Genomic DNA, 22,077 nt, shown 5'->3' with positions numbered 1-22,077 from the left:
AGTGACTGTGGTTTTCATCTTTTCCTTTGGGGTGCTTGGACCAAACACCACATTTCCATCTGCATCAGTCCAGTATGATGTCACCCCCAGATCAGGTGTGCCCTCTATGATTTCCAGCTGAAAGGAGACAATGTGAGTTAGCAAGAAAAAAAAAAAGAAAAGAAAGATAGAAACTTGCTTTGTAATCAGAGTCAACCAGCACACCATCAGCCAAAGATTTATGTTCCATTACTTACCCAAGAAGTGCAATGAGGTCAGACTTATAGCCAAAGTAATCCACTTGACTCCAGTACAAACAACAAAACTTGCATAATATAAGTAATCTGTTCAAAAACTGCATAAAATTCTTGTTCAGCTCATATTTCAGCTTTTATAAGCCAATTACATATGTGTGTTTCACCATATTGTTTATTTTTCACATGATTTGATTTTTATGTGAAACGCAGTGACGGTGCATATCTGACTTCTTCAAATCAGGAGTTTTATGACAGGGGAAATCACACGTTGTGCAAATTGTCAAACCCTCTTGAGACCCATTTATGATTTTTGCTATTAGTTTAAAGCAGCGTTTGCCAAACGCTGAAGAGTAGAGAAGAGAATATATGATTTCCAGTCGCTGAACCTGAATAGAGACCTGGACCTGCTAATCCGCATTCACAGGAGCTGTGGATTTGCTTTCTGTCAGTGATGTGACTGTCCTGTTCTTCAGTTATATTCAACCGAGCTTCATTTTGATGCTCTGTTAGTTCCACAAAAAATTTCACATCATTATTATTTTTTTTTTCTAACGGCTCATAAACCTAAGTCCGATTTTTGGATCAGGGTTGGATTACAGTGGAGAGGGTTGGCTCCATGCTGGTGGGTGATCCTCAGGGAGTCCGACTCTACAGAGATCATGACTGGGAGTGAAAAAGGGAAGAAGCAACTGGAACGAGAGAGTGAATAGTGAAAAGGTGAAGAGGAGAGGTGCTGGAATCAGAGTGAAACAACTCAGAGAGGAGGAGGAGGAAGTGGGGGAGTACATGCTCGTTTTTATTAGTCTCATCAAGAAACAGGGGAGAAGGAAGTAAAACCATTCTGACTGTTTGGTGTTAACAGTGATCTCAGCTACAATTACAGCAGTCATTATCATCATTATTACTAAAGGAGATATAATAATAACTGATGATGGAGTCTGAAGGGGGCGTCACAGCAGTGAGAGGAAACATCGATAATAATGAGGAGCAAAAGGGCCGACACGGTGAAAGTGACGTCATGATCACAACATTCAAAGTGATGTGAATAAAATGGAACAAAAGCTACAACAGGACTGAATACAACATCTAATGAAATGGCACATTCCAACCAAAGGCCATGTTTTAGTCCGTTTGTTCCAAATTGAGTGAACTTCACTTTTTTTTTTTTTTTCATTTGAACATACAACCAGGATGCAAACTTTTGTTTTTAAATCAAAATTCAGAGGTGGCATTTTCAACCAATTGGAAGACTTATTCCAAAATCGAAGGTCTGAACTCCCAACAGAACTTGAATGCTGATACTGTTTATATTGTTTATATTTTTAAAAATTTCAACAGCAAAGTCCACAGTCTTTGTAGCAAAGGGAATAAAACATGTAAAAAATTGTAATGACAGACATTTCGCACTAACTTCATGACGTCTCTTCTTTGACTTAGTGCCGTAAACAATTATCCTTGGCTTCCTTTTGTCAAGGGCCCTAAAGCAGAGTCATGAGCCGCTCTGCATGCTGCAACTTTACACAAACATAAACTAAAATTGCACCAGTAACATTTTGAGAGGGCAGAATGTCACAAACACCTTTTTATGTTCAGTCAGATTGGACAGCGTTGGACTAAATGTCTTGGTTTCTCTCTGAACTATTGGACTTCTTTGTTTAGATCTAGCACCACTAGAGTTATATTCTACAAAAACATCAACACATTCTCAAGCCCTTTTTTTTTTTTCTCCTTAAACAGTTTCCAGCGTTTTGCTTTTATACATATTTACGACAAGATTTGGACCACTTTTATTTTTTCTTGCCGCCTGCCTCCTCAGGGATGAAGACACTTACGGTGAAGTCCCCGCTCTCTGTGCCGTACTTGTTCTTCACCAGGATGCTGTATTTGCCAGAGTCTGACGTGTTCACGCCGGTGATGGTGAAGCTGGCGAACTTGCCTGACGCAAACTTCAGGATGCAGTGGTCGTCGGACGTGATCTCCTTGTCGTTCTTCAGCCAGGTGACCTCTGGCACTGGATCACCGGAGATGTTGCAGGTGAGATTGAGGGCCTGCAGGAAAGAAAAGGCATATCAACAAAATGATACACTTCAGAAACTATAATTACATTTAATCTTGTAGAGAGACTGCCAGTATTGTGCTGAGTCATGTGCAGGCCGTGTGATTACCTTCCCCTCCTGGATGGTGACCACGTCAGGAAGGCCTCCTGCTACTCGAGCTCGGTCTAAAAGAGAGAAACAGTGTAGTTCAGTAATAAGCTCTACTCTTATGCCGCAAAAGTGCTTGTAATAAAATTTACAACCCTGAAAATATACATTGATAAAAGTACATTTAGAAAATGAAATATGTCAGAAAAAGATCAAGATCAAGATGAGCTGGAAAGAATAAGAGTTATATGATGTGTTTTTTTTGTTGTTGTTGATGATCCAGCAGCTGAAAACAACGATTAAAAGAGCAATGCCAATGTGAGCACAGTATGACTTACTTCTCTCTGCAATAGCTGCAGCTCTGAGGAGGTAAAAAAAGAAGGAACAACAAATTAGGTCAAAGGTGACCAAAGTTAAAACTTCATGTTCTTTTTCTTTATGTAGTTCCTCAAATCAGAAAAATTGCAAGTTTTAATTGACAAACAGCATACCTGTTTGGAACAATACAATGCATCATTTATTTAGTGTTCACAATGCACGACACTGATTAGACATAATAACACGATAGTTATGAAATTATTGGGAACCTACTTGAGTCTCTGGAACTCTGCAAAAGCATCGTCAAATGCTGCAAAACAAAAACACGGTGTAAGATCCTGAATCCTTTTTGTTGCCCAAATGAAAACTCTGAAGTATTCATTTTAACACAAAACATGAAACAGAAATTATAAAAGAGCACACAAAGTTAAATTTAAAATGAATTTAAAACCAAATTTTAAAGGGAGGTCTCTCATCTGCACGTGTTTACGTCAGTAACGGGGAAATACAGATTTAGACATTTAACACGCGTCACCGTACAGCCCAGGTGTGAACTCACCTTGACCAGCCAGCTCCACGGTTCTCTTCAGGCCGCCCTTTCCATCGTGGAACTCGATGGCGTATTTGCCCATGTCTTTTTCTGTGGGCTCTGTGATCTGCAGCCACAGCTGCTCTCCCACCACACCACTCTTTATACGGTCAGAGAAGGCGATGGCTGAATCCCTGTCAGAGAGAAAACACACAGCTCCATGACACGCAAACACAGAAGCACACCAGAATACACAAACACTAGACTTTATTATTACAATAATTAATCTCTTACTGCACTGAGTGACTTGTAAATAAATGTTTAAACAAACCTAACACAATCACATCTAAAAATAGAACAAGTTAAGGTAATAAATAGAATTGAAAATGTTTCTCAGGTTTAGGCTGAATGAGTTTGAGAGTGAAAACATTTTAATTAACTTATAGCAAATCAAATTTACTTGTATATAATTTGGTTGTATACAAATGGGTTTCAACAACTCACTTGTAATGCCATGTCACTTGGAGTAAATCGTTGTAGTAGTTGACAAAGGTGTAAAGTCGGATGCCTTCATCTGTGCTCGTGATCTTCAGTGGAGTGGAGGAACTGGCTGCAAGAAAAGAAAATACAAAACCATTTCCATCCATTTCTGGTTAAAAAATTCTAAAGTCAATCTGCTGAAACGTTATTTGGGCACAAAATCTATCTTTTCTCACCAATATAACCGAAAACTTCATTCATCAAGTCCTTGAAACCTTGAAAAGAAAAAAAAGCAGGAGTGAAATTCAGTCATTTAAAGCTAATTCAGCCACTGACTGTGTTGGCATGTAACCAAACACTCATCGTTACTTTGGTCTGTCAGGTTCAGTGTGGAAGTGTCCTTTCCTCTGTCATCCTTCAGAACCACCTCGTACACACCAGCGTCCTTCTTGGAGATCTGCCAGAGAGAGAAATAAAATAAATTCAGTTGGAAACAACACTTGGCGCCATTAAAAAAGTGTTATTTGATATGTGTTCAACAGAAAAGCCAAGCTTTTCTCTTCTGCTATGGGTGCTGCAGAAACACATATAAGACACAAAAGCAAAAAAGCCAACAGACAGACAGACAGACAGACAAACAAAAAGCATTCCGAGGTGAAACCAGAAGTGTGATGGCAACTGAAAACAGATCCCAACTTTTATTCTTCTCCAGATTAGGTCCCCGACAGAGTCTGCTGTGTCTGCAGGGGAGTCGCGCTGAAATGGGACACATGTGACATCATGTTTATTTGTTATACTGATCTTGCATGCCAAGGGTTGCTACTCGGACAGACATGGAGAGACAATACAGCGGGATGGGAGTGAATTATGAGAGACAGAATGAAGACAGAGTTCAAATTATTTTGAGAGAAAAGAGCTGATTTAAAACAGAGGATGACAGGGAGAGTTTAGAGAAAGAAAGGGACAGCGGCATCCTGAAATTTAGTGTGAATTAATGTAATGGTTTTGTTGTCTTGGTATGATATGGTAAGAAAAATGTTGGATTAAGAAAGAAAAAGTAAATGATTCAACCGTCTGCTGGTGATGGTTTTTGAACTCACGTCCTCTTACTCAAAGATCGTATCTTGTGGGTCAATATTCAGGTGAAAGAAGCCCATAAAATGTGAGGATCCAGATATTTTTGGAGCAAAGACATAAACAGTGCTGTGCAAGGATTCCACCGTTTTACAGTCATATATGCAAATGAGTTCAGTGACAACTATACAATACAGAAATATACATATATATAGATACAAATTCACTCTTCACACAGCTGTCTTTACTCATATCCTCACCTGAGCTATCTCCAGTTTCAGAACTCCCTCGGTGAAGCCCAGATGTTCTTCTGATTTGATCTCTCTTCCGTCTTTGTACCACACCGCAGAGGTTTCCTTCTTCATGTTTCCCACCTGAGAGGTAGCATGACAAAGAAATGTTCAAAGCTCGCAACACACTGAGGATTTCTTTGAAAATGTGCAGCAGCTAAAATCTTTTTGAACTGAACTTTTCTGCCTGACCTTGCATTTCAGCACAACGCAGCACTCTGGTGTCACCTCGTAACTCAAATACTCGATGAAATGAGGACCTGGAACAAATTACATTCCATTAATGAATGAATTGGTCATATAAAAAATATTGTGATAATTGGATACTTACATTACACATACTGTGATTGGCATTTTTTGTGTTTGTTTGTTTTGGTTTTTTTTTTGGACAAAACAACTAATAATAATTTAATGAGTAGAATGATCAATATGATACTGTTTTTTAGAAATGCAGCGTCTCCCATACCTTGTTTTCTGAACCACTCTTTCCTCTGAAACTCAGATTCTTTCTGCAGCTCCTTAAACACTGCAAATGAAAAAATGAAAAAACGCAAAAGGTTCAGTGGTTTTAAAGGAAACTTGATCATTCGTAATCTAACCACAAAAGCCGATGATCTGATACTTGTTTGGGTGTTGTGGGATTACGTAACAACATGAATGTAGTTTGTGCTTTCACAATCTGCATTCATAAATCTTATTGCTGCCCTCCAGTGTCCAGAACGTACAGTTGCTGAGCATTTGCATCACCGCATTTACACAAAACAAGCCCCATAGGTTTTGAATGGCCAGTATTGTAAAATATTGTAATAATAGCTTCCAGGAATTTTAATAAATTGAGTTGTTTCTATGCCAAAGAGTGAACAAGAAACCTTTCATTTCCAAAAGAAGTTAACCTAAAGTAAATTCCAGTATCATGCCCCAGACCCTGCCTGAACGTACCGTCTCCTATCAGGACCAAGCTGGACTGGTTAGTTGCTTTCCCATCCTGCATCTGGAAGGTGAAGGTGCCCTCGTCTGCTGGGGTCAGACACTCCATGATCATCTCAATCACACCAGTGTTCTTGTCAAAGTTCATCTTATATTTCTGCAAAACAAGGGTTAAGCATTTTCAGTCTCATCTGCCAGAAAAGCACGTTGGTGTAAAAGCTGTGCAGTTGATTTACCGACCTCCCCATTAGACAGCATATTGTCGTTGAACACATAATCCACTTTGGCGTTTTGTGATATTTTGTCCGCTTGCAGCCAAAAGCGAACTTTGCCTTTCTCCAGCATCTCCACAGCCAACTCTGACTTCAGGGGAATAACTAGTTTGAGGAGTGAAAACTATATCAGTCCAAAGCACTCTTAAATGCAGCGGTGATCAGATGTGAGGCTGACACACTTACTGGGGAATTTGTGGTCATGGCTGATCACGAGCAGCTTCTTCAGTTCTGATAAAGAAAGAAGGGGGAATTCATCAATGGGTTAAAAAAAAACAAAAACATTTCATTGGCATCTTGAAACATATTCATACCTTCTTCAGAGAGATTATAGCTAGCTGAAGCACCGTCGGTGTGAGTGACCAGGCAGGAGTAAACGCCAATGTCCTCCTCATCAAGAGAGCTGAAAACAGCTTTGGATCTGCAAGGAAGCTTTATATTATAGTCACAAAAAAATCAAATGAGCAATCACAGAGTCCACAGACTTTGACTCTTCTCACTTGTTTCCTTTGGTTTCAATAGCCAAGCGGGAGACATCTGTGATCTCTTCGTAATTCTTGGACCACACAAATTTGGAGTCAGGTGTCAAGTCAGAGCATTCAAAGTTCAGGGAGACGATGCCGTCGTCGTCAACATCAACAACGATCTCCTTGGTGCCTGAAGGATAGAGATGGGTAAGACCGCCTTAAAATGAAGTCATCCACTGATTACAGTGATTTACAAGATACTTGTCAGTGTCATAGTCGCTTCCTCAGATGATGGTTGTTTTTTTTTTCTGTCTTACCAGGTTTGGTCAGAGCTGGAACTGGTTCTGTCACATCTGAGGTTTTTCCAACGCCGGCTTTATTCTGAGCTCGAACACGGAACACATACGTCTCTCCCTCCTTCAGATTCGTAATCTGTAAAACCACGTAAAACAGCCACATGGCAGACCATCTGCTGGTACGAATGAACGCCAAAGACAGAAAAAAGGTCTCCAGCTGATGGCCACCTTCATGTATGTCTTCTCCGTAGCCTTGGTGTTGATGCCTCTCCAGGCCTCCTCGGGTGCTTCTGCCTCCTTGATGTCGATGTAGAACCCGTTGACGGGGTCGCGGCCCTGGTACACAGGCGGTTTCCAGAGCAGCGCCAGAGAGTCGCTTCGCACCTCCCTTATCTGCAGGTCATGCGGAGGTCCTGTGGTGTAGAAACACAGCAGATTGGCAAAATTGGTTGTTTCAAAGAAACCAGAACTACCTAACAGCTGTTCGGCCAGAGCGACACTTGGCCTGTTGAAGCAGATAACCTGGTACAGCGATAGTCCACTCCTCACACAGGAAGGTGTCACTGGGCAGTGAAGGGATGCCAACACCAGCCAAGTTGGCGGCTCGGACCTGGAACTGATACTTCCTGTTTTCCTTCAGATCAGACACCTAAAGACGGGGACACACGAAGACAGAGCCTTGTTGCTGAAATGGCCCCGTTCAGCTTTGAAACCAACATCAACTGGAGTATTTCATATCTGCTCACTCTGTAGGCCCTCTCAGTGATAGACTTGATGTTGGCCTCGTGCCATTTCCCCGGCACGCCATCTATGACCTCACGGTAATCCACAAAGTAGCCAGTGATGTCAGCACCGCCAATGAAAGTTGGCTGCTTCCAGCTCAGCACCATGGAGTCACGCACACACTCCAGGACGCTGATGCCATAGGGTGGAGCAGGAGAGGCTGAGATGGCAGACAACCAAATGAGTAAATCACATAGCTGATGTAATGAGAAACTGAAACACAACAAATAAATCATACTTTTAAATCCCAATCTGCCCTTTATACCTCTACCCATCTGATAATATTCATTTAAAATACCTTAAGTCTCAAAAATACTCCTTTGATTTGAAAAATAAAGTCCTCCCGAAACACTGTGGCGAGAAAAGACAAAATAAAATGTGTGTAAAAGATAATAACTGGACATGGTCCACGAACACTAAAGTCTCTTGTGTTTTCCGGATGATCCACTTTTGAAGTACAGGGTGGGATTATCAGGCTCCTGCCGCTGACTTCCTGCTGTGCGGGGTTGTGCATTAGAGTGCTCAGTCCAGACTGGCAGCAGGTAACTGACACCAGGTCACCAAGTGAGGAGGGGGTTGTGGGGAAGATGGATGCCAGCAAAAACTACTGACAGGCGTGACTGTGTGGAGTTAAACTTTGGTGTTATTTTACAGTGACTTACCTGTAAAATGAGAATACCAGTAGAGCACTTCACCTCCTGTCTATCAACTGTTTAAGGTCAACTACTTGTGAGTATGAAAGTTTTGCAGTAGTGATTTAATGTTGTAATTTTTTTTTTCCTCTTCTCTTTTTACTTAGAAAGTCAGTGTCGAATATTTTCATGAGGGAAGTGGGGTTTCATTTTGTGTGATTATTTTTTCTAGATTTGATGAAAGAGGTTTCCATCTGTGACCACTGCTCACCTGTCGAATCTCTCCTCGGCCTCGCTGTCTCCCGATTAGCAGAGGAGCCTACAGAGAACTTACGTGCCTGTCCGGCCTCTGTCCCATCGGCCGCCTCTACAGCGTGATCCTTAACCTCCGCAGTGACCGGCTCTACGTGTGCAGCTGTGACTATGTCAGTGGGTGAGTTTGAAACTGAGCCTGACACGGACTCTGAGACCAAGTGTTTTGCCAGGTCGGGGGCCCAGGGCACACTGCCTGCTTTGCCCCCCTCGATTTTACTCTCTGCTGGGCTTGGCTTTGTGAGGCCTGAGCTAGCAGCCCCGGCCCCCTCCCTGGCCTCAGTGTCAGCCTGAGCTTTTTTATTGTACTTAGGCACAGTGTCAGCGAGGAACTGGACAGTTTCATGCGTGTCCGTCCAGCGTGGCCTGTGCTCAGTTAGTAGGCCCACGTTACCCCCCGGCCCCATCTCCGGCAACACACCATGAGGGATGCCGCCCCCTACAGGAGTTAGCAGAGAAAAGCAGAACAGTTTTTAAAACAAACAAACAAAAGAAAAAAAAAAACATTCACATTTGACAGGTTTTACTCCAATCACACAACATTGAGAGACCACGAAGAAGAAACAGGCAGAAACGCAGAAAAGCTATATTCATAACTTCAGCCTATCAAATTCAATAAAAATGTCTTCATCCAACTGGAAGTGAAAAATGAAGACAAGATGACCAACAAGTGACATCCGTGTGCTGGTTGGGAGGCTGCTAGCCCTCATTGGGATTACGGCCACATGCAGGGGGGTGAAGCAAAGCAGGCAGCAGTGTGGGTGTGCAGGCTTTGTGCCAGAAACACTTTGTTTTATTAAAAATGCCAACGTATTTCATCACCTCGTAGATGTGTGAAGGCTGAATGTTACAGCACACCATGATCAATTTATATGAAGTATTGTAAGTGGTGTTGGGGACATTCACAAGGAAAAACAGAGCTGCATGGTGATTGATTGGCATCCAAAGGCTGAAAGCCGTGTTAGTCACAATGCACAAAAAAAATTCAGGGAGCACATGCAGGAGATCAGAGAGAACATCTCTGGCAATTATCATAACAGCAGCTTTGCTCTGCATGCTTGTTTGTTGTTTTTTTTTTTTTTAACTGATTGAAATTGTTGTAGTTCGTGTTTATTTTATTGAGCTCAGATAAGCTTCTTCACCTTAATTGGATATTGTTGGTCATCAGTTAGAAGCCTGTGCATGTAAACTTAATTTCCTAAATCCATTTGCCTTTCATTCTTAATCATTCTATTAAGTGCACATCTTATTTTATTTATTTCTTGTTGGAGGAAATGGCTCCAAAAGATACCACAAAAAAAGTCCCCAAAAATTACAAATTGACCAAAATTTTGTAAATGATTTATAGTCTCCTCCTTCAAATGTAGTTAACTATCCAACAGAGCAACACCGCTGCCATAATAGCTGCTATAAAAAGGTTATGACAAAGACACTCAGTGCGGTTTGGGGGTAACAGTGGAGTTAGGGGGTGTGTGTGTTGCTACCTTTAGCACCACGTGGGGGTGGCCAACACGGTTCGTGCCCAGCAAAGGTGAGGAGTGATGGTGGTGGTGTGTGAAACCGGGCTAGTTTGTAACAACCGCTGAATTGGATCGCACTGACCCAAATTAGAGGTAGTCTACAAGTCCTGACCCTGACCCTGCCTCAGGCTGCGCAGGGCGGAGGTGGAGGTAGATGTGGCTGAACAGGGTAGCGGGTGGGTGGGGGCACAAGTCATTGCAGAATCACGGAGTGGGACCATGGTGGAAAAAGTGTGGGAGTACAGATGCTGAGGGCTATAACAGCTTAAGATGTGTCTCGAGAGAGCAAAAGCAGCCTCCAATGTTCTGTAAAAAGCCATTTCTTCTCCAAAAGTCACAACATATTTAGAAGCAGCATTTATGCATTTTGTGTCTCACTCATTTCTACCTCAGGTGTCAGATTATAGTTTTCCTCATTTTCCTACAAAACAGCTCTATATTTTCATATTATAACGTTGATTATGATGAATTCATATTCAGCCGTTTTTTTAAACAGGATCTTAAGTGAGTTTACAAATCTGACGTGATAAACACAAATCCTAAATATCTGACTCTGACTCACCGATAGCAGCCTTCACCTCCACAGGCTCCGACTCCTGGGAGAACTGGCTGAGTCCGGCAGCGTTCACTGCCCTCACCCTGAACACGTACTTCTCCTCCGTCACCAGACCGTGGCAGATGAATCTGTAAGTGTGTTTGAGCAGCTGTAATGGTGGCGACGTTTCTCTGCAACGTTGTGAGTATGAGTTGTAATTTTACCTGGTTCCTTTTACAGGTTTGTTGTTGCAAGGCTCCCACACATTGCTGCCCACAATGCTTGCCTCGATGTAGTATCCAACCAACTCTTTGGCATCTCGGGACGCTTCCCAAGACACAACGACTGACGTGTCTGTGTTTCTAGTGGGAACGACTTTGGCTGGGGCAGATGGGATATCTGTGGACCAAGGCAACGTCCACATCAGGGTGAGTATTGCTGCTTTTAGGGACGTTTAGGATGTATGATTGTGTGCTTTCTCACCAAGCTTGTCTCCAACTGTGGTGGCCTCAGTTGGGTCAGAGGGTTCACCAACACCAGCGGAGTTGCAGCACCGGACACGGAAGCTGTAGGATTTCCCCTCTGCGAGATCGAACAGCGCAAAGCGAGGAGACCTAACTGGGATCTCTGTGTTGACCCTCTGCCAGCTGTCTGTGCCCGCCACACACTGACAAACAAGGACACAGAGGTCAGACCGGCATCCATCACAGACACAAAGGCCTGGAACAATTTTGGGTCAATTAGACTTTAAAAAGTAACATATATCAGAAGAAATCATTTACCTTCTCCACATAGTACATGACCCCCTCCAGGCCTTTCTCTCCAGGTGGTTTCCAGCTCAGCACCACGTAGTTCTTAGTCGCCTCTGTCACCTGCAGCTCAAGAGGTCTGCCGGGAACGACACTCTCTGATGGTTGAAAGAAAGACGAAGGAAGATGTAGCAAAGCAGCTGGACGGCAGAAACATCTGGCAAACCCAACCTTTGTGTCGCTGGGCTTGTTGGAGAGTGTGAGATTTCCTACCTGCAGGCTCCTCCTCTGTGACAATGATTTGGCCGGTCCAGGGTGCCGAAGTACCTTTACAGCAAATACATCATCATCATGTTAAACTGAAGAATATGGGGGGAAAAAAACAAAACCTGCTGCTGCTGCGTATCAGTCAGCAATGTCCCTGGTTGTTCACCACATTTGGGCGAGGCTGTAACGCTCTTTAAATCTGGACCGAAGTACCTCTCATGCGGGCGCGGTCAGCTGGGTCCATGGCCGCCACCGGCTCAGACACTCTGGATGGGCGACTCATGCCACTCTTGTTGACCGCTCGCACACGGAAGATATAAGAACGACCCTCCACCAGGCCGGTCACAGGGAAACGGGCAAACTTGACTGGAGTGTCGTTGCACTGGAGCCAGTGGTGGGTTCCAACTTCACACCTGCATGTGGTTTATACATTTAAATCATACATCTTCGAGTTTTTTTATGAATGCCTTTTAAAATAATCCCCATTCATAGACCTGAGCATGTGAATGATGATCAACCACAAATGAATTAGATTTTAATGGTCTTGTGTTTCATTTGGGATGTTCTGAATGGTTTGTGGCTTTAAATGCCATCTAAAGAACTTTTCTGTCTCCTGTCTCAGGTTTCTCACTTAAGATTCAGAAAGGACAGATTGACTGTTTCACGTAGACATCAAATCCTACAAGGTAAAATATATCATTTTGCAGCACACAGCACACAGCAGCTGTGTGCGTTGTTACATTCATAGTGTTACTATCGTACACACACACAAAATAAATATAATTTCATATATTATGGGGCTTTTAATTATTTGAGGGATTTTGAGATGACCATTGGTGGGAGAAGAACAGCTGCCATTTTAGCACTTTTAGAGTGAAAGAGAACAGGGAAACACCAACTGACCTGTCCACAAAGTAGCCCACGATGGAGTTGCCACCATCAACAGCTGGCTGCTTCCAAGTGACAATAATATAGTCCTTATTAGCATCCAGACAGCGAACATCCAGAGGGGCACCTGGAGCACCTTCAACTTCTGCATCAGCATCTAAGACACACAAAGATAACGCACACAGTACATACATGTTCACATTGTTTTTTATACTATTTTAATATCAACCCAAACAAGAAAGGTTTCTCTCACTATTAATGTGTATTTTGGCCTATGGTGAACTGTGTGTAGCTGCAGGGTTTGATGCCAGGAATGTCTCTGGTCTTCAAGTCTAACACGAGCTGAGAGCAATCAACGGCAGGAGGACAGAATTAGAAGCAGCCCTCCCCAGAGTGAAAGCGGATAAGACAGGACACTCTTAAAGAAACATGTGGATAAAACCAGGGCACCTAGAAAAACTCTGCAGCAGACAACAGTTGCATCATAAAGTTAGAGCATGTATTTATGTATTTAGAGGTTAGATGTGTGTTTGTAGCCTGAATTTTACAACAATAACAGTAAATTCTTTGAATTATCTTCAAAATTTGAAAGTGAGATGAAGAAATTTATCTTCATAAATGTGTCAAGATATATACATGAAAACACAAATAAAATAATATGAGGATGAAAGAGGAAGGAAAAGAAGAGCTTTTGGCTCAGGGGGAAACATAGAGAAATGGCAACATATTGTTTCTCCTTGAAGCAGATATTTACAGTATCCATCCGCACTAACAGCCAAACTCATTCCATAGCTGAGCTCTCTGAGAATAGCCTGACAGCAGCCAAGCTCATGGTCTGCTTTGTTATGGAGATGGTACCTGGCGTCTCCTTTATTGCCTGACCCTGAGCTCAAGAGGGGAAGAACAGGGTCTATTCTAGCTTGTTCATACTCAACATGGTTCCTCTGCAGTTGTGAAACATTCAAAGGTCAGATTGTCTCTGAAGGCAGCAAAGATAAGCTCCACTGACCACTTTTTCCAGAATATGCCCTTCTCTATTAGGCACTCTATTAGAGATATCCTATTTAAAACCACCCGCTCACATTCAAACACTGATTATTACATGTGGTTTTCTCATCAGGTGCCAGAGGACATGCTGTTGTGTTGACCTTGATCTCGTGACATACTTGACACAAACAAAGCTGGTGTGTCATGTGATGACTGGGGTCTCAGTTAAAAGGCCAGTGGGGAGAGGGCCTTTCCTAAACCTACACAAGCTAAGGTTTTCTAAGTTTTGAAGGAAGGTGGCTCTACCTCTGACAAAAACATAGGCTGAGTAGGTTTCATATCCAGACTTGGTGGTAACACGCAGGGTGTAGAGACCCTCATCCTCTTTGTTGAGGTGCGTGAGTGTCAGCGTTGCTCGATCACCACTCCAGTGCATGTGGGTCCATTTAGATGGAGACAGGAGAACATCTGGAAAACGCAATGACAATTAATGTTAGCCTGGGAACTATCTGCCAGTGACAGATACGTCATGATATTTGATACATGCATCATATGGGAAGCAGGTAAGAAAGGACGTTGAAAGGTCAGTTGGGTCCACACCAGTAATCCCCGCTGATCACCCAGTTAGAGTCAAAAGCAGCTCTGAGTTGTCCACTAACCATCTCTGTACCATTGGACCTCTGGTTGATAGCGGTGCAGAGCCGGGTAGATGATGACCGTACACCCGAGACTCATGGTCTCCCCCTCTCTTCCAAATGATACGCCAAACTTATCAACAATGTGAGTCTGGAAGGTGATGCCATATTCAGACACCGGGCCGTCTACAGATGAGGCAAGACAGTCAGAGTCAGAGTCTGGACTTTCAGTGAATCTTTGTTCAAATCAAGTAGATCAAAATTCGGCACTTGAAGAAAAGACACATGACTCTTTAACTACACAAGAGGGTATAGAAGCAAAAACAAGAATCAGCTGCGTGAGAATCAAGGACCAAAACACAAATAAAGAATACATGAGTGTGCTCAGAGAAAAAAATGGTTGAAGTATGAAAACTTGTGGTCATGCATACAGTGAAACACAACACAGGTAAAGTCTTCTTGAAATTAAAGGAATAGGGTCAGTTGTTGAATTAGTTGAAGTAGAATAAAGCTCTTAATTGTGATGCCAACTATTTGCATACAATGTGTCCAGGATGAAAGTGTTTGTGTTTACACAGTCCTTCTATCCGAATGACGTGGGAACATAAGTTCACCACGTTGCTGTTTTTGCAGCATTGGTGATGCAGACAGACAGTACTCCAACGGAAACGCAGACAAACAAGTGATGAACAACTTCAGATCTCACATTTCTAGGCAAACTGTAAGCTTTACTGTGAAATTTTGACAGAGAAAGGAGTGACCATGCATGGATAGACAGTCGGTGAAAACGTCAAAGTTCACCAAAATGTTTTCAAACCAGTTTCCCGATAACCTGTTACCTGCAGTACCGGCCCCTGTGATGTCGCCACAGCATTAAAGAAATACAAAAAGTTGTTAGTCCAGCAACTGTTCTTCCAATATTTCAGCTTTACTCAATGATTCATCCCCTAGGAGCCAATAAAACTGTAAAAGACGGTGAATTAACACTTACGTCTTGGTGGTGGCAAGAAATCATCAACTTCACCTTTGAACCCTGTGAGGAAAGGCAACACTTATTATTAATACACGACACACATACTGTGATTTAACACAAAGATAACATGTAAAATTTATGAAATATCAAAGTTGAAAAGTATAGTTACTTTTTTTTTTTTTTGGTGTGTGTGTTTTTTCAGGTGGAGAGTACTCAGCTGTGATGCCGTTTGGAATCTGTGAAACTTACTCTTAACAACCACAGAGGCAAACGCAGACAGCTCCCCCTTGGAGTTCATGGCAGAGACGTGATACTGTGCTGTGTCATCAAAATCACATCTGAAAGAGGATAGGATCAGGTGATGATTGATATGCACATTCTCCCAAGGATTCATGTGTACAGCACCCTTCCCCCATCTCAGCCTCGGCCCTCTGAACCATGTAAATAATACCAACTATGTGAGCCTTGACTGTAAGCGCTCCATAACTACTAGCCAGGAATACTCTGTCAATAAATAGACACCACCGTGATGTCATGGGGACCAGGCACGATCGGATTTCATACATGAAAGCATCTGTTGTGTGCTTTTCACAATGGGAATTAAAAATCAGACCCTGTGAGACATATTATTCTAAAACACAACAATAATGTAAAGAAATGACATTACACCCCTTGTGCCCGCTATCTGGTTGTTGAAATGCTCAGATGGGATCGTAGCTATCTTTAGACATGCTCTTTGTTATCTGTGACGGCATAGTGTGGCTCGTCTCCAGGTCACAATCCAACAGTGTCAGTCCGTTTGGGCGAGTTAGGAAGGGATAAAGGCAGATGTCAACAGCATCCTGCCACACATGATAATCTTTGGCTCTTCCAGTCATAATGGAAAGCTGAAACAAATGATGACAATAAATTGTGGAACAAGGAGTGGCAGGTCATAAAGTCTTTGACCAAATAAGACTTCATTCAAACTGTCCAACCCAGTTATTTAACTCACTCATACATAGTATTTGTAATTAGTTTGGATTATTTCGATTTTGAAAAAAAAAAAAAATTCTGACAAACTTGAATCCATTTGAAATTATCATAAATTTATGCAATCAAATGTTATTTAGGGAGAAAAGCTGTTCACGTCTATGAAAGCCACTTTCGACTGGTATCCAGGAAATTACGAACCCTTTTCTTTAAAAAGAAAGGATAAGCAGAATAATTGAAGCTGATAAAAAGCAAAGCTAACCGGGCCTGGCTTTCCAAATGTTTCCACACAAAGGCCATCAAGGTGGTGCAATGTCATTGATGCTAAACACAGCACAAGATGTCAGTGGCTGTTTTAAGAATAATTTATCTGTGTGTTGTAATGGGAAATGCTACGCCTACCTGTTAATCTCCAACGAGTGCACGTTGTATCTGCTCTCAAGTTTATACTTGCCAGGGTTGGCAAGGGGGTCGATTGCCACATTGTTTTTGTACCTTGTAGTTGGAAGGGGAAAAAATTAAAGAGCAAGGGAGGCAGAAGGAGATTGAGAAGGAGTCAAAAGGTCACAGAAAGAATTCTTGGAAAATAGCTAAAGCTCAATGAAAACGGCAGAGAGAACAGGAAGGACAGATTTGAGGTTTCATTATGGATGGTGTGTGTCGTTGACCTACCAGACGACCCGCGGATCGGGCCAGCCAGTGACAGTGCAATGCAGCCGCACACACTGCTTCTCCCACACAGTGTGGGAGCGAGGCTTGATCACAAACTCGGGGGCGTGCATCAGGCTGTCTTCGTTCATGCGCTTGAAGTGTTCCTCGTGTTCATGGAGCTGGAGATGGCAGAGTAAATCACTCAGGACAACTGCAGCTGCCTTCACCAGCCAAGCAAAAACAGAACTTTTACGTAAACAAATAGAGCAAAATCCCTATTTTTATTGTTTGTTGTGTTATGGGTGTGACTATGTGTTGTTCATTATGTCCTAAGAATATCTAGGTGGTGTTGAGGCCCAATCTAGTTGTGCATCCGGTCACTCAGCACATAGTATGACAACACCCAAGGGACACTGCTTCGTTGTGTCTTAAGAAACACAATCTCCTGAGGCATTTGTCACCTAGTAGTAAGCTATCTGGCACAGTGGAGACAGATAAATACAGTGAGGAGGTCACTGTGGCTTTTACGATGCTGAGTGAATGGTTGGGTACTTCACTTAATCGCCCTGGGACATAAATATCTCCCTTGTGTAAGAAATAGTAATAACAACCACTTAGCCACAGGCACTTGGTGTTCCCAAGAAGTAGCAAAATTAATTATGCTCTGTTATATGACCATGCAGATCACATAAATGGGTTATGCAGCTTTATGTGATTCAAAGATGGAGTTTTCCTCATTGTGGCATCACAAGTAGGAAAAAAAACATTTAATGAAAGAGTCCAGCGTGATAATGCCACAAGTCGCAAAACCTCAAAATCAAAACATATCATGCGTAACCCAAAACCAATGTGATGTCCGTCATGAGTGAGTCCAACATGATATTTATGAGTAACAACAGACAATCTTTGACGTCATTGAAGGAAAGGGTCAATTGTTACGTCACAAGTAACAGAAAACTAAATGTGTTGTCACGAGGAAGATTTCACTACTATGATTCAGCAAGTACGGTGTCATGAAAGAGATTTTTTTTTTTTTTTTAATCTCTTTCACGACGTGTGAAAATAGATTGGGCTATAGTGATGTCATAAATAGCGACAGACAACTGTATGGCAGTGCCGTACAGGAGGGGTGTATTGTGATGTGTGAGTAGGGTAAGCTCTATGCTATGGCGTCATAATGAACAAAAACAATCAGAAGGCAGAGATTTCCATTGTGAGTTAAATTAGTCGTACCGTGGATGTCATGAAGGACTCGGTCCACTGTGAGGTCAACGTTTAGAAATATACATCAGTGTTACAGAATGAATTACTGTCACATAAAAAGGTTTGTCAGGCAGACAACGTGTGTGGATGAAGAACTATGATGTCACGTGAAAAAAGGGTTGAATTGTGATGTGATGGCAACTCATGTCAGTTTAGACACTGGTGTCACATTCATTTTACAGATGCTGCTTTTTTATATAAGAAAAAATCTATTCAGTTGGAAAAGACTGCCTTCCTGTATGACCTTGAAACTGCTTGTCTCCTTCACTGACCCTTTTGCTCAGAGTGATGCGTTCGGCTGATTCACGCATGGCCTCCCTCCTGGATATCTGCTCTGATCGCTCCATCTCCACGCCACTGGTGAACAAATCCCTGCGGGCCATGTATGCAGCAGTTTCCCTCACCCTTGCTTCCTCTGTATCCGAAAATCCTGTAGCAAACTCTTGACTGGGAGTCAGCAGAAGAGATACACGTGGGTGGATGTGTGTGAGGAATAGCATTAAAACTGAAATAAGTTCATAAGACCAGCATTTTTGGAGTTCCAGTTTTATGCGGCGAGGAGTTTATTACCTGCCCCTGAAGATAGGCACTACATAGCCGATGACTTGGTTCTCTTTATCCACAGCCAAGTAAGTTGGCTTGGCTCTCTTGGGCACTGGGCTCAATCTGTTCTCGTCCAGCCCAGAGTGTGAAGACACTCTAAGTCTGAGACAGACAGAATACAATCAGCCCGGCACACAGCCAGACACAGCAGCTACATACCATTAACATGTGGGGATAAAGCCAAGGTCGTGTGTAAATGAGTGGCAGATTAGGGTTCAGTGGGAAAGTAGCATAGACGGTTTAGTGATGATTATAGCATTTTATCACCAATATATATATATCAAAATCACCAATTCACTCTCACTGAAGACAACTGAAAACAGCCACTGCTGAATCACCAAAAGACCTAAACAACACTCGCAGCAGTCCAACTCAAGAGCACACATTCAGGAAGATCCAGATCCACAAAGCTCAGCGTACAGCTGAAGCTGATACTAATATTAAAGCCCGGAAGACTTCGCAAACGTTCAGAGCCATGTTGCATCAATCCTTGAAAACTGGCCTAGAATATTAATTTGCATATTCATCTTCCCATTTAACATCTAAAGGCTGTCTGCTGAAGAATTTAGGTCAATCTCCACCTGCTTTGTTGTTTTGGAAGAAGGGACAACACTGTCTGTAGTGCTGGAGAGTTGGAGTGGGAGCTCAACCTGTGAGACTGGAACAAGATAAGGAAGCAGGAGCGAGAAGGGTGACATGACAGCTGCCCTCATTTTCCCCTTATCTATTAGGGTCAGATCCCTTTGGCTTGGACCATTTACACCCACTTAACTTTCCAGGATCAGAGTTGCAACAATGCAATACTCAGGGCAGCGGTGTTATTACTGAAACCCAGTACAGCCATCCCTAAGTAGCAAACATCCCTGTCTGTGTAATTGCATTTGTATCTTTAATGTAACTGCAGTATCATGACCCCAATGATCACTAATCATCAGATCCTAATCCTCCTTTCCTTACCACAGCGCCTATTTGGTGTCTAATGTGCTGTCCAGCAGTCCAGAGTCATGACTCCAAAGGCAAGAGTGCAAACAGCGGATTGAGTTAGTAAAACCTAAGCCCTCTGACCTGTTCGCACTGTCCGGGGTATTTAAAGACCTGCCAGCACAGTAAATGATAGCGTCGTCATAAACTGAGTTTTCTTATTTCCAGGTTAGAAAAACCTCAAAATTTTCCATCTCATAAATCTCAATTGATTGCACAGATAAGATGTCTGGTGAGTTTGATCAGTCATCATCGGAAAAACATCACTCTGTATTTCTTTCAGGATTTTAGTTCCTCAGTTTCTCAGACATAATAATGTCAATACTATTCTATATGATCTTGTTTAAAAGAAAATAACTGTATAATATGGCGGGTTTTGTTTTGAAGTAGACAAGGAGAAGAAACTGTCACTCCTTACTTTGTCTCCAACATGGTATCCACAGGTCAAGAGTCTATTTCAGTCTATGCCATATACCACAACTCCCCCATTACATAACTGCAGCTTCGCACACCTTATCTAACAAAGGGTTTTTGCTCTCAACAGGTACAGTATGTTACCGTTTGCCATTTGGTCATAGTTGCAGGAGATCAAGTTTGGTCACATGCAGAAATACAAGCATGCAAAGAGCATCATGCAGGATTCAAAGCTGCTTTCATTCCAGGAGTGGAATCGTCAGATGTGACTGAGGGGTCATCAAAAGTGAAAGTGATTTCAAAAAAAGAGAGGGGAGAGAAATGGTTACGTAGTGTCAGTACAGCAGTAGATCACGGCAGGTGATCCCAAAGATGGGAATGTGAAGGTGAATTCGATCAGCTGGACTGGGGGATTTTGTTAAGGGAAGGGGTTTTTGAGGAGGTGGTAGTTTGGCTTTCCTGTTACAAAGACATAGATTGATGATGAAGGTAGACCATGAACCTCCATCCTCCTTTTTTTTCCTCCTCCTTACCCTCGGCTCCTGCTGGTGGTGGAGCTGCTGCTGCCAGCAAGGTATCTGCTGCTCGACTTGTACTGGCTCATTTTAGAGTCCGTCTCCCTGCTACGGTAGCCACGGTCATAGTGGCGATGGTGCTTCTGGTAGAACGGTATAGATCCAGACATGCTGCAGGCCGCTCCTTGCACAAGCCCTGAGTTTCCAAGTTTCTTCGTGCCTATTTGTTTCTCTGTCTGGTTAGTTAATGTTGAAGAGCACGGGGATTTCTTGTTATCCTAACATAGTGTAGGCTCATCATTGTTTCCAGTGAATTTTCAATGTTTTTCTGAAATTATTTGCGTAAAGAAGCTAATCATACTTTTGGACACTTCAACATAGTTGAACATGGGGGGTTACTTTAGTTGTCAATCTTAAAAACAACAAATACTCTAATTCCCATGATCCCGATATAAGTATACTGTAAATACTTCAGCAAAAACTGCATATCTATTTGGACAGAATGTAAAATGAGGAGAACTCTTTTAACTATCATGAAACCTGCAAGAACAAACCTGCAACATCAGCTTGCAAGAGATGAAATGTGAATCAGGCATTCAGGCACAGTCTCAGCATGCTTCGGCAGACATATGCAAAAATTCCAATCTAGCTTATCACATCTTAACTTTGCACAGCAGTATGCCACTTACCCCACACGAAACCCCTCAAAGTGAAAGCTTCACAGGAAAAGATGGTGCACCTCCACACTTCAAGCTTGATATCCCAGCAGACCTACAGGTAGGTGCGTACAGGGCTGTGGTCTACACAACAAAAATAATATTGGCTCTTGCCAGAGTGTCCAAGCAGCAGTCGCAGCCTTTTAAGGTGAGGGTGTAGATAAATATAGCTGGGAGCAGAGCTGGGGGGCAAGCCAACTCCCATAGTGCAACACACTTATGCTTGTATGTGTTTGCCATTGAGCAGTAATGCCTGATATGCAGGTAAACACGGGGTCTCTCATCCATGTAGGAGTTATTGTTTAATGTTTTTTTTTTGGCATTTCTGTCATATATATATATATATATATATATATATATATATATATATATATACATTTTTTTATTATTGTCAAATTTGTTGTCCCATGGTACTTACTTGCTGAAATAAAATGTGTGAATATGACACAATCTGCATGCTTTAAAACATGCAAAAGCACCTTACTGTATAGTCACTTATTAACTCTGGATTCTTGATATTTTCTATTGATGAATTTTAAATTCTATTTCTATATTGGAATTATATATAATTCCATATCTGATATTTTCTAATCCCCCAAGACCTAGCTGACTTAGAGGCACTGTTTTTACCACAGCAGTCTCAGCTGT

General features: G+C 42.3%; 1 protein-coding gene across 1 annotated transcript; it reads right to left on the bottom strand.

The window, feature by feature from the left end:
- Nucleotides 1-774: 774 nt before the first annotated feature.
- myom1b (myomesin 1b) lies at nt 775-21,526 on the bottom strand. The gene is made up of 37 exons (XM_029529017.1): nt 21,403-21,526; nt 20,732-20,949; nt 18,771-18,905; nt 18,473-18,647; nt 16,959-17,116; nt 16,689-16,781; nt 15,564-15,652; nt 15,333-15,374; nt 14,366-14,560; nt 14,013-14,174; nt 12,735-12,876; nt 12,045-12,244; nt 11,838-11,891; nt 11,598-11,722; nt 11,299-11,482; nt 11,040-11,214; nt 10,843-10,964; nt 7,780-7,976; nt 7,556-7,682; nt 7,262-7,446; nt 7,055-7,169; nt 6,771-6,927; nt 6,585-6,691; nt 6,457-6,501; nt 6,239-6,375; nt 6,011-6,155; nt 5,538-5,597; nt 5,264-5,331; nt 5,042-5,155; nt 4,077-4,164; nt 3,944-3,982; nt 3,732-3,837; nt 3,258-3,421; nt 2,972-3,008; nt 2,719-2,741; nt 2,402-2,457; nt 775-2,284 (listed from the first exon to the last, which is right to left on the bottom strand). The coding sequence occupies exons 2-37, from the start codon at nt 20,881-20,883 to the stop codon at nt 2,024-2,026; spliced, it is 4,434 nt and encodes a 1,477-aa protein (XP_029384877.1). The 5' UTR covers nt 20,884-20,949; nt 21,403-21,526; the 3' UTR covers nt 775-2,023.
- Nucleotides 21,527-22,077: the final 551 nt, after the last annotated feature.

The sequence above is a fragment of the Echeneis naucrates genome, chromosome 20 (assembly GCF_900963305.1).
Source record: "Echeneis naucrates chromosome 20, fEcheNa1.1, whole genome shotgun sequence".
In the NCBI taxonomy this organism is placed as follows: Eukaryota; Metazoa; Chordata; class Actinopteri; order Carangiformes; family Echeneidae; genus Echeneis; species Echeneis naucrates.
Note: the sequence above shows the minus strand (reverse complement) of the source record. Positions and strands in the feature narration are given on the sequence as shown.